The following is a 12,500-nucleotide window of genomic DNA, read 5'->3' on the forward strand; positions in this document are numbered from 1 at the left end:
TTTGGGTAATCTTGAAAAATATTGGATTGATGTTTTTCAAGTTTATGTAAAATCGCCTGGATAAAGGTCGGCTTTGCTCAGAATCATCTTGTTTGTGATGTAACGATAATTTTGTCAACGAAGGAATTCCACATTATCATTTTCGAGTTTCAAACTCGTGATTAACGAAAGATTTCTCCTAAACACCTTTACAAAACGTGACATAACCCCTTTAATACGTATTGTGATCTCATCATAACTTGCAGGTAATTGGCGGATTGTTTGGATAGAATGTCATGGCCCGTATCTATCTTGGAAAGGCCTCGAATTTTCTAGTTCATACAAGCCTCTTTCTCTTCGGTACATGCACATATCTGATGCACAAAACGCAATAAAAGGTGGTGAATTCCTTCCCAATTTATACGATTTGACCATCAGCAGCTGTGTTTATGGAGTGGTGTCGCCAAATATGAGGTCGTCTTTGACTGTTAAAAATACCAGGGTCTGGGAAAACATCATGGCAGGCATTCACATTCAAAGCGGGCCGGTGAACACGTCTATTGAAAACACGGTGGTAGAAGACATTCAATATGGAGGCGGCTTGTATTACAGTGGTCTACACAGCAGTCCAATCGATTTTTGCTCAGTGAATGAGGCTAATATTGCTTTTCCAGTCACATTCCTTGCTGTGGGTAATTCAAGTGAGAATGTCTCTTGTGCAAAGGTGATATTAACATAACAATTCATTTGCCTTTTTCGTTAACTAGATAAGGAGTGGAGAACATTTAGTGATAAAAACAACTAGCTGAAGCAATCCCTTTTTGTTCCTTCTTAGCACCTGTTAAGTACTATTTGAAGGGGTGAGGGGTAAATTCGCACAAGAACCATGAGGCTCACATATCCCGGTTTCAGATTTGAAGGAGATCTTGGCTTTATTCCGTCTTGAATTCCAAAGGAAACACCAAAAAATTTAGTTTAGGTTGTAACATTTCTAGAAAGTAACAGGAAGGCCTGATAACATTACGGGGATTTCGGATACAAGGTTAGACCATTCTCGGAATCTTTTGTTTTGATCAACACCTTTCATCGATGCATTTCTAGATCCCGTCAGCATTGCATTTCTGAATGAATTTGTCATCGGTCCTTTAAAAAACACCAGAAAATGCATGATACGCGAGATTGTGTCAATTTTCTTGAATCAACAGGTTACCTTCCAATCGAAAAGTTCTCAAAAGCCTACCCCTACCCCAACCCCCATCCCCAGCGAATTTATTTTTGTGGACTGATGTCGCCGCAGAAATAGCTTACTGATCCCATTTGTACTACTGCAAAGACTGCAAAGTATATTAAAATAAAATAAGACTTTAGGTGAATAATCATTATGGTAGGAAATTCCCACAAAGTCGTTTTACTCTTTACCTTTAAGGAGTTTGGTGCACGATTCTGTGACATTGCCCTTATTTGATGTACGTGTAGTCATTGCCATACTTTATTGCATTACAGAATCCTTTTCATGGGAAAATGGTCTTTCCAGGAGCCTTGCATGAAGATCATGGATTACACTTAATGTTAAAAACTATGCTATACCTCTAATTAATGTAATAGTATAGAATCTATCCAGACACGTTACCAAACGATTGAAAGAAGCACTCGGATTTTTTCCTAGCATCCTGGAATCACCATTGAAAAAATATCATCTCTTCACGAAATTAAAAATTGCTTGAGCTCCATTACAGATGCTATCCCAGACATGTTTTAACGATTCTGTTTTCAGACTATCAGAACGGCGCCTGGGGGACATTTGACAGTACATTATGAAGTCATGACGGGGGAGAACTTTGAACTCGAGGTTCGTGATGGTAACAACGTCAACGCCAGCATTGTCACTGTGGTGAATGCATCTTCAGGTGTTAATCAGGCCGTTGTACCAGCCACTAGCTCTGGCCACGAATTTTACATAAGTTTTCGGTACACAGGCCGAATGGGAACATCAGTTAAATTCCTTATAACTGATGACAAAGGTATGAATCCAAGGTAGTGATAATGCGTTTTAAAAATTTTTGTGAAGCCAAGTAGTATCTTTTGAGCGCAACCTAAGCGCAATCTCTGAGCTCTGTGAATCTAGCTATTTATTCGTTAGGCTTTTCAATGTTTCTGTGTTAATTAATCCTTTTGCTCACGCAGTGGCAACCTAAAGAAATTGGGAAAAAAAGACAAAAGAAAACAATTAACGCTTTAATTTGTTGTTTTTGATCGGGTCAGTTGTTGGAATTAGTCTTCTTGTACCCGGAAAACCTGACTGGGCGAGAAATACTCCAGAGGTAGAGGTTTACATAGCGACGCGCCTAACCGTCGCCACCCAACAAACTTTCAAATTTGACAACTACGTGTAAGTACGTCAACTCAAACAACCCATTCAAAGGTGTTCAACTTACAACCGAGCGAACTTTGCAATTAAAGAGGGGTGACTTTCAATCAAATTCGCACACCCTGATTGGCGTATTTTGCAGGGAAAATTGAAACTTACTCTTCTTTGTGCCTCGAGCTTTTTGGGAGAAATCAAAACCATACGCCCACAGTTCTGTCTTCCTTTTATACTGTACATACCTATGAAATGATAGACGATCAAATAGTTTTACAAATCAATTTTATTTTAATTGCAGCTTTGTCTTCTCTCATGCTGTCGAACGTCACTTTCACAAATAACTTTGGAAGAGGCGTAACATTAAGCAATATCACAGGCCATATTGCTATTTCAAACGCTCTCGTCTACAAAAATAGGGCTGATGGGGTGTCAGGCATGCGAATCTTTGGAACTGTAACAACTAGCTATTTTCACTTATTTGACAATCGAGGTGAAGGACTCAGAATCGAGAACAGTAGCTTTTTGACATGTGACTTTCACAACTTGTTCGCTAAAGAAAATTCTGGCAACGGATTTCATCTACAAGACGTTTCTCTGAAATGCAACATTGAAAATGCAAAGTTTGATTCAAATGGATATAATGGATTGGAAGTGGATCGTGGTGCAGGTAACATTGGCATGCAAAACGCAACAGCAATTCTAAACGGAAAAGGAGGAGTCCGATTTGTTAATGGTAAAGCTTCCTCCAGGCTCGTGTCATGTGACTTGTCGCGAAACAAGGGAGTTGGCTGCTACATAGGGGACCAAGGGGGTTCTCATCAACTTTCAAATAGTTCAATAAATTATAATTTACGAAATGGTGTGGTCGTTTTTGAGACCAATCCATATTATTGGGAGACGGAGCGTCATTTTCATCTCACCGATGCTTTCAGCATGGTGAATTGCGTTATGAAAAGCAATGGCCAGTATGGAGTACTAATTGACTCAAAATGCTATCGCTTGAGAGAATCATTTGTCGATGTTGCAATGAAAATTGCAATTTTCGACAACCAGATTCAACGCAATGAAATGGGGGGAGTCCGGTTCAGATTATGCTTGAGTTGTCGGTGGTGGTATGAGGAAAAGGAAAAGACGCGGAAAATTTTAGCTGTCGTGAGTGGAAATGTCTTTCAAGAAAACAACCGTAGTGCATTCCTCATGGAAACCAGGCACCACCTACATATCATGGATGCAGTAATTGCATCCAACCATTTTATAAACAACTCCGATGCAGTTTTTGCTTTGGAAGCAGGTTATTGTTGTTTTAGAGACAAGAAACCATCCAAGCCACTGCAAATTAAAAACAACGTCTTCACGAACAACCGCGTTACTGGAAATGTTATGTCTGTTGACGTTCAGGAATGTTGGTATTTTGAGGCTCGCCGTTCTGTTGCTATATTTAACAACACTTTTGAAGACAACCAACTCACTACCAAAGATCGTTTTCCAAGTTTTTACCATCGCACAACTTCTCGCTCGGTACTTGTCCTCAATAGAGGAAGTTTCATCTTACATGAAAACACTTTTGAAAACCATGCCTTCTCTTTTGAGACTTCAACTTTGCATCATGAACCTGGACACGTTATTGACGCGAGGTTCAACTGGTGGGGATCAACTAATGAATGTGACATTGCCGACAGAATCTTTGACTATCGTCGCAGAGCTCAGCTTTCGCTATTGGAATTCTTTCCGTATATGGTCTCCAAAAACAAATCACTTCACATGAATTCAACCATTCTGAGGCCAAGTTGTTTCTTAAGAAACAGAACTATCGGTGGAATCTTGGATAGACCGTTACACTTACCGAGTGACGATAATGGCTATGAAGTGCGGGATGACATCATGATCCTAACAAATGGCTCCTTGGTGATACCAGGAAATACTACTTTATATTTTCCCTCGAGGTCTGTCATGGTTGCGCAAGGATCCCTTATTGTTGATGGACATGAAACCGCAAAAGTGAAGTTTGTAAAGAAAAATCCCACAAAGAATTTCCGTTTGGCTGGTGGACCAGGGCCATGGGAAGGAAGGATTGAATTTCTGATCAATGGCACTTGGATGCCAATGTGTTTTCCTTACTACCAGTCTTTTTACGAAGAAGCATCCGTTGTATGCCAACAACTTGACATGTACTATCAGCTGTCCTTTCTCAAACCATCTATTAAATCTGCTGGAGGGTTTGTGTATAATGTTGAATGCAATTCGCACATTGATGCAGATATAATGAGTTGCAATCGAGAAAAATGGAATTATCAAACCACATGCTGGGGAAATAACGTCTATGTAAACTGTAGGCAGTATAACTGGGCGGGACTTCATCTCACAATGTCCAAATACCACAGTACGCTTCACCACCTCGAAATTCATGATGCTGGCTTTGCGTATCGCAGTGACATATATGTCCCTGGTGTTGCTCTGAGAATCGACTTGAATCATCACAATATCAGTAACGTTTATATTAATGGCTCAGATGGAATAGGGATACAATTTCTTTATCAGAGCGTTTTTCAAAGAATGCCAATGATGACAAAGTCTGTAGTAACGCACACAAAACTTCATGGTATTCATACGTTCTACCCTCTCTCACTTACGGACATACATTTGATGAGCAATGACATCGGCTTTCTTTTCACAACCTTGGCATATCACCAAAAGTGGTTTTCATTGACTATGGCAAGTCCAGGAATGACCCAAACCTTTCACTTTTGTTCGAAAAATAGAACGTATTTGGAAGCCAATGGATTGTTTGTTTTTACTCTGGAGTCGCTAAAAGATTTTGAGGAACGCAATTGCTTTCATATCCTGCAGACGGAACCAGGATACAAACTTGTCTTTCAAGATCTGTACTTCCCGCTATTCTCTTTCATGACAGTTTATGATGGACTTAATATTTCGGCTAAGGTGCTCTGGCCTGTATGGCAATCATACTGGAACGTTCGCTATCTGTTCAATTCAAGCCGTTCTGTAGTCCTATTTCGCGGAAGATACTGGGGATATTCTTGGAGACGAAGTTATATGAAATTTTTAGTGAGCACAGTCAAAGGTAAGCAGTTGTTTTTCCGGCTCCCTTTAACAAATAGAGAGGTCGAAGCATAAGTATCATAATACACAAAGTCAGTATTGGCTAGATCATTAGTTTGTTAGGGCAAAAGACAATAATTAACAGCAAGTTAATGCGCATGCGTAAGTTGCTTGTGCTTATGCTTGCATCGTAAGGGAAGGATAGGCCTAGGCAACATTGTGGCGAATACGAAACAGCAAGGCGACGAACAGTCGGTTAATAAACCGTCCTGCACATGCAATATGCGTTTTAGAACATTTCTTTTAGTCTTACCTTGTTCAAAACAAAACAATTGCTATTTAACAATTATTCATAGAAGGCGAGGTGACTATCGGTGAATAAAAACCGAGACGAAGGCGTTTAATTGTTTTAGTATATTAAATTACATCGGTGATGTAATTCAAATGTGTGCGTTTCCTTTGAGACAAGTTCTTCATCTGTCATCTTGGCAAAACGGCTTGCGGCCATTTTGAAAAAAAAAAAAACGCTTACGTGATTATCGGGTAACCATCGCCTCAAGTGCGACCAATTAGCGCAAAGAATTTTATATAATCACCTATGTAATAATATAGATTTAAGGACGGTGCCTACTATTGTTATTGCGCATACGTTCTGCGCATCTCGAGATACTCGGATTTCCTATCGGTGATGCATAGTAATACAGGGTTATTTTTGCGCGGTTTAAAATTATGCAGAGAAAGTAGATCTTAGTAAGTACTAAGAAATTTCGGGGTAACCATGCATTTTTCAGAGATAATGAAGCTTCAATTTTGAGAAAGGACGCCATACATGCCTTAGTATTTTAAAGCTCTTTACAAATATTGTTCATGAATTATCTTTGAAAATGCGTGGTTACCCCCAACTTTGATTTCACTAACACTTGTTAAGATCTATATTTCCCGCATAATCATAAACCGGGCAAAAATACCTTTGAATTAGTAGCCTTAAAGTGGGAGCTCCCGTTTTTAGCCCCTCTGCATAAAATACAAAATTAATCGTCATTAGTCAGTTTACAGTTAACAACACCTCTGAACTGACTGCAGTAAACAAAAAAGCCTTGCAAGCAATAACCAACAATTTAATCAACAACTTAAACTGAAAGTACATGCACAGTAATCCCTTCCCCACCATTTTTCGTTTGACTGATAATCTTTACAGTCTTTTTGCAGTGTAGAACACAGAGCAAAAATTACTAATTAAAAAGTCAAGCTGAACTTCGTTCCCAGGGTTTATTTTGTCGATGAGGAGAGAGACCCTGGTTAGGGCTGGTCACGTGGCTCTCCTCGACAAACATTCTCCCACTAGGGTAGAGTTCTCGTTATATTTTGACCCGCAACTGGGCGAAGGCGAAATCGTTTGAGAAGGCAAATTTTTTTTAACAAATAGTCTTTACTTTACAATGTAAGTGTTAAAAATGTCAAAACAGCTGATGTTATATTCCCACAGAAGATTCCTACAAAAGCGTTCAGGCCAAAAACAAGAGCTTTTGTGATCGATAAGACCTTCGATGTCGAGGGGCGAAATGAAGTTCGCAAAAAAAGGATTTCGTTAGTAGCTAAAGTTGCTTCAACTTGGACATACGCTCTCATAAAGAATACTTTTTTTTATATATTTTTATTATCATTATAAGCAAGAACTATATTACCTTTACAATACGTTAGCCGGTGTATGCAAATTCGGCTCTGCTTAGATTGTTTAGAGTTATATATGAAAACTGTACGATGCTCTTTTTGTCAATAGAGGCAATTCTAGATTGAAAATCATAAAGAATACACCACACACTACGTTTGCTTTATGAAAAGTCTCTTTTATTTTACCAGCGCTAAAAATATACTTCACAATATCTGTGATAAATTAAACGCTAAAGAGCCCGGTGTACAGTTGGAAAAATATAACAGTGATAATTTACACGAAGCTGCTGAAATATAAATAAGTCACTCGCTGTACAAGCAAAAATCAAAGAACAAAATGACATACCTGCACAGTTAGTTTGACGTCGATACGTGACATGAACATATGGCACCGACTTATCAATCGCCGAACATGTTTGTTTCCCATGGATAAACGTTTCGCTTGTTTTTTTTCGCAAAAAAAAAAAAACTTTCTTTTCTTTGAACGTGTCGCAAACCATTAGTATCCTTCGTTATCACTCATTTCCACTGCTCACTTGAGCTTGTTCAAGTGTCAAGTTTGAATCCGGACCTACTCACGGTTATACAAAAATTAGAATTAACGACGTGACTATATTTTCTGTTCCGTCCACTCGATTTGATAACACCTTTTTGCCTTTCACGTCGAACAGGCCCTGTGTGATACGTTCAATACCTTGCCTAAAAAGTTTTTTTCGATGGTCGTCTGGCCACAGAATCCATTGCGTTGTGATTCCCTTCCTGACAAGGCCTACACTGCCATCCCTCCCCGGGTGACACGTGACCAGCCCCAACCACGGTCTCTTCTCAACGACAATAGAGACTCTGGAACGAGGTTAGCTAAAGTGTAGAAATTCGCTTACTCTAATGCAATTTCACAGTCAAGCAAATCAGCTCACAACTGGACATCCATTTCACACAAAAAGCCTATAGATCGTTTTCACTGTCACTCAACCAAAATAATTAAATCGAAACCGTTCCATGAAATAAGCCAAAAACTTGGAATGTTGTAGGAGACACTTTTATGAATCACCTCACCAATTCTCAGGTCTGTGCGGTGGATCGTTTCTGAGTTATTTTTCGAAGCGTTTTACCCAACGTTATAGCGTTTTGTATGAAGGCCACTACGTTGGTACATCACCGTTGTGCACCAATATGGCGGCCAGAAATCAACACGAGCATCTGGAATCACTTGGCGATGAAAGCTCTTACTTTTCGTTCATTAGATAAAATACGTGTGTATGAACACATCTCCTAATGTACTTGAAGTGCTCAGACTGCTGAGATTCTCAGGCATAGACATTTTTTCAGTCAAATAACTTTGTATCATGGTGTCACGTGAGGTGACGATTCGGAAATTCAAAATGCTGTAAGATGTTATTGAACTCGAAAGTTCAAAAAATATTTATTTCTAGTCCATCTTTAACCTCCGAAAGATAAAATTCAAAACACCTTGTGGTTTTAATTTCAGAATTTGATGACGTTACTGTGAAAAACATGAATAAATTGAAAGATCTGAATTTAGTGTGGACACAGCAATGATAAATTCAGTTCCAAAACTGATAAGCAACCGAAGAAGGCCACAAAACTGCGTGACAAACAACAACGATTGTTTTAACTCGATCTGTGTTGGAGATTTTGCTGAAAATCGTAGGTAGCTTTTCAAAATCTTATCTGGCGTAAAAGAACCTGAATTGTAATAAGAATAAAACGCGAAAAGCGGTTACAAACATTTCTTTAAATTTTACAAACTTAACGTTTCGTATGTTACAACATACATCATCAGAAGTGATTATTATTCAGGTACAGATAAAATTTTCAGAACACTCGAAGAATCGAGTCTTTTGTCCCTTACAAAGATAAACTAGCCCCTTCCTTCAGGTCAAAAGTAGTGTATAGAGCAAACTGCTGGGATTGCAATGGTTTGTCACGAAACTGCAATTGCTGATCATGTTTTCTTAACCAACCATAGAATTAAGTGGGATCATTTTGAAATACTAGCAACTGGTCGATCAAACATGCATCGTAAAATTAAAGAGTCTCTGTTTATCCGTGATCTAAAGCCAGCCTTAAATGAAAACGTTGGCAGTGAGAAACATTATCTCTATTACTAGCATATTTCGTGTCGTTTTATGTCAATCAATTTCGTTAGTTCCCAGTCTGTACAGTTGTATTTGTGAATTTAAATTATCTGTAACTAAATAATAATCACTTGTGATGATGTATGTTGTAACATACGAAACGTTAAGTTTGTAAAAAGTTATGCAGTTCAAGTAAATGTTTGTTAGCGCTGTTTGCGTTTTGTTCGTAATGAATCTTAAATGGGCCAAGTCAAAGAATTTTTATGAAGCCTGAATTGTCCCAAACATTGGGCATGCTTACAAGTGCATTCGTTGCAGATAAATGTACTGCAATTTAACATAAATTTATACGGCGTCGAGAGATCGGTTATGTCTGACAAAATAGACAATGATGACAAGAAAACTCGCAAATGATGCCTGCTGTAGGCTTGAGTGGCGACGTGGTGTGTAATTGTTGAAATATGCCAGAACATCTGTCAACACGGAATTGCAAACGTTTTCAGGCCTTCTTCGTGTCTTTTAGCAAGTTTTACCAGATATGAAAGGCAGCGGGACATGAATTAAGAATGAAAACATCTCCTGAAAGCTACCCGTTGTAAACAAGTTTTTTGTCTTTCACTCTATTTCTCTCAGCTTTACGGTGTTCTTCATTGAAATTTTACCTTCTTCTCTTTCCTCGGCTTCTCTCGGGGCTTTATTTGCTTAAATTTCTCAAATTTCGTCGCCTCTTCTCTCATGCTCTTTCCCGCTATTTATCCCGTTGCTCTTCAGTAATAGTAAAAACTCTTTTTCAAAAGTGACGAAGGTCAATAGGCTAAACGCGGGCCGCAGAAAAGTTTTCTGCAGAGAAAATCCGCCCATCCGCACCTCAAAGCTGCATTCTCGAGACTCCCCTATCTTCCCTTTCTTACTCTCCCATCCCCCTCCCCAGAGTCTGTACGGAAGGACGGACGCTAAGTCAATCACGTGACAACCAAACGAAAAAAGGTTGAGCATATTCTCTTAACTGCCGCTTCGCAGCCTGGACCCCCGCTACTAATAGTATGTACTCACTCAGTCAGCTTGGTGTTTCAAGCAATCCGGTTGGTTCGCTATAGAGGAGTAATTGAGCACTATTCATTCCCTGGGACTGCAGTAATTCGTGATCCAAACAAAAGAAAATTACCGGCGTAAATTCGTTTCGCCAGCATTTCTGAATCAGAAATATTGAGAATACAAGATGGTGCTGTGCGAGAGAATACAAAGAGGGCCACAAATTTGGTCTGAAAGTTTCAAAGGTAAGACTAGATTTCATTTTTGTCAACCTGCTTTAGACTTTCGTTTTTCCAGATAATTATTGCTAAAAATTAAGCAATCTTCACGCCAACATGATTGGTAAATCGGACGAATTCTATTTTGTACACTGGTTTTATACAAAAAAAAAAAACAGGGGTTTAAGAAAGTTCTACGTACATGGCTGCAAGAAAACAAAACGAGTCATATTACAACAAAGCAAGGCTCATCTTTTAGAGCCACCGTTGACAGTGAAAATGTTTTAATTAACAAGCTGACTTAGCCGATTTAGGTTGCTACGGTGGCCCTCAACTGCCACATCAACATCAAATGCTCACAGCAAAGTCAAATCACTCGCAACAAATTTAAATCACTAACAGCAAATTATAAATCACCCACAGTAGTTTAAAATCTCTCAAAGCAATTACAAATCACTCACAGCAAATGAAAAGTTATTGACCATGCTTAGCGTCTTCAGTCAGCTCCAGCCAGCGGTGCAAGACGTCAAAGAATATTTTACATACATGAAGCCGCTACCTGCGAATTCCGCACCATGAACAGGCACATCGTTTTTGACTGAGTTTAACCCATTCAAAACGCCTTAGAACGCCCGCCCCCCCCCCCCCCCCCGCACCCATTGAAGAGTAAAATCGTCTGGCGTTAAGAGAGTAAAAGAGAGTAAAAGTTAAGAGAGTAAAAGTGTCACTCTCAGGGGTCAATGGGTTAAGTACTTTTTTTCTCTAACTCAGCGAACTAGAACCATGCTTTGTTTTCACTGTTAAGTCTACAGTTGCTGAAGGTTCCAATTACTGCTCCAGCTGTGGACAAGGTAAGTTTTCCCTAGCCATTTTGAAGTGCACCTTAAAAGGAAATACGGTATCCACATGGCTAGGGAAAACTTACCTTGTCCACAGCTGAAACATGATATAACATAATGATCAAGTCCAGTATTATCCTATAGATTTACGATTAGCAATTTGAAGTTCCCTCTTTTAACAACGATTTGTTGACACATTGCGTGACGGCGCCAGTTTCTGTAGATTCGCAAGTTAAAAAAACTAATGGCTCAAACTTTTCACATTTATTCAAAAATTTTCACATTTACTGGTAATGTTAAACAGAGGTAGTCCTCTTTTTCCATTCCGAACGGAACAGTGGAAATTTCTTTACCATTTGCTAAATTTTCCAGTTTCCAGTCTCTCATCAGCCGAAAACAGTTGCAATAGGCCATTTCCGAGTTGTTGTTTGTCTCGGTTTCGATGCGAGTCTTGGTGCTCAGCTATTGTAAGTGAAATGAGTTTGAATAAGAATACGCAACTCATTTCCATTTAAATGGTTGTGGACCGGGACTCGCTTTGAAACTGAGGCATGTAGCCACTCGGAAATGGGCTATTGGTAAGCACCATCTCGTTGGGCTGGTTTGCTAATTTTGGAAAAACTGTTACCATTATTCACCGGTCATCACAACCGGTTTCTTCTGACAAATGGTAAGCACCCCTAATTTCTTCGAAACTAGAAGTGCAAACATGTTTCTCCCCTGAACGTTTTCTCGCCTGCAGCTTGGGATTCTACGGAATCTTTACGCAGCATTTATCACTATAACATGACAAAATGCATTGCATTTACTGTAATGCTTATCATCAACGTTTATTCGACTGAAATCCCACACAAGTACGCATTGCGGACCTATTTTTTTGAATTTGCTGTGTAATTTAAATTTGTTGCGAGTAATTTGTATTGCTGTGAGTGATTTGAATTTGTTGCGAGTGATTTGAATTTGCTATGGGCATTTGGTTTTGGGCCACCATAGATTGCTGATTTAAACGGTGTCAAATGATCATTTTGCAATTTTTAACGAGGATTTTAATGAAGGCTATTTAGATTTGCCATGTTTGAAGCTTCTGGAAACACTTTCGCGCATACTTTGTACCGCTTGCACGTTTGCCACGCATGAATGGTTTTCTTCTGCACTTCTGTTGAGATCGAGTGTTGTTGAGATCAATTCGTGTGTATATACTAAAACAATTATTCTTTTCAATCACGGCGAAAAGTGG

At 39.2% G+C, this 12,500-nt stretch overlaps 1 protein-coding gene across 1 annotated transcript in view; it reads left to right on the top strand.

Moving 5' to 3' along the window:
- LOC138010136 (uncharacterized) overlaps positions 1-12,500 on the top strand; it is a 128,425-nt gene that overhangs the window by 31,216 nt on the left and 84,709 nt on the right. Inside the window, exons 4-6 of the mRNA XM_068857084.1 lie at positions 246-703; positions 1,754-2,000; positions 2,643-5,426. Coding sequence (XP_068713185.1) covers positions 246-703; positions 1,754-2,000; positions 2,643-5,426 — 3,489 coding nt within the window. The remainder of the gene's footprint in view (positions 1-245; positions 704-1,753; positions 2,001-2,642; positions 5,427-12,500) is intronic.

The sequence above is a fragment of the Montipora foliosa genome, chromosome 7 (assembly GCF_036669935.1).
Source record: "Montipora foliosa isolate CH-2021 chromosome 7, ASM3666993v2, whole genome shotgun sequence".
Taxonomy (NCBI): Eukaryota; Metazoa; Cnidaria; class Anthozoa; order Scleractinia; family Acroporidae; genus Montipora; species Montipora foliosa.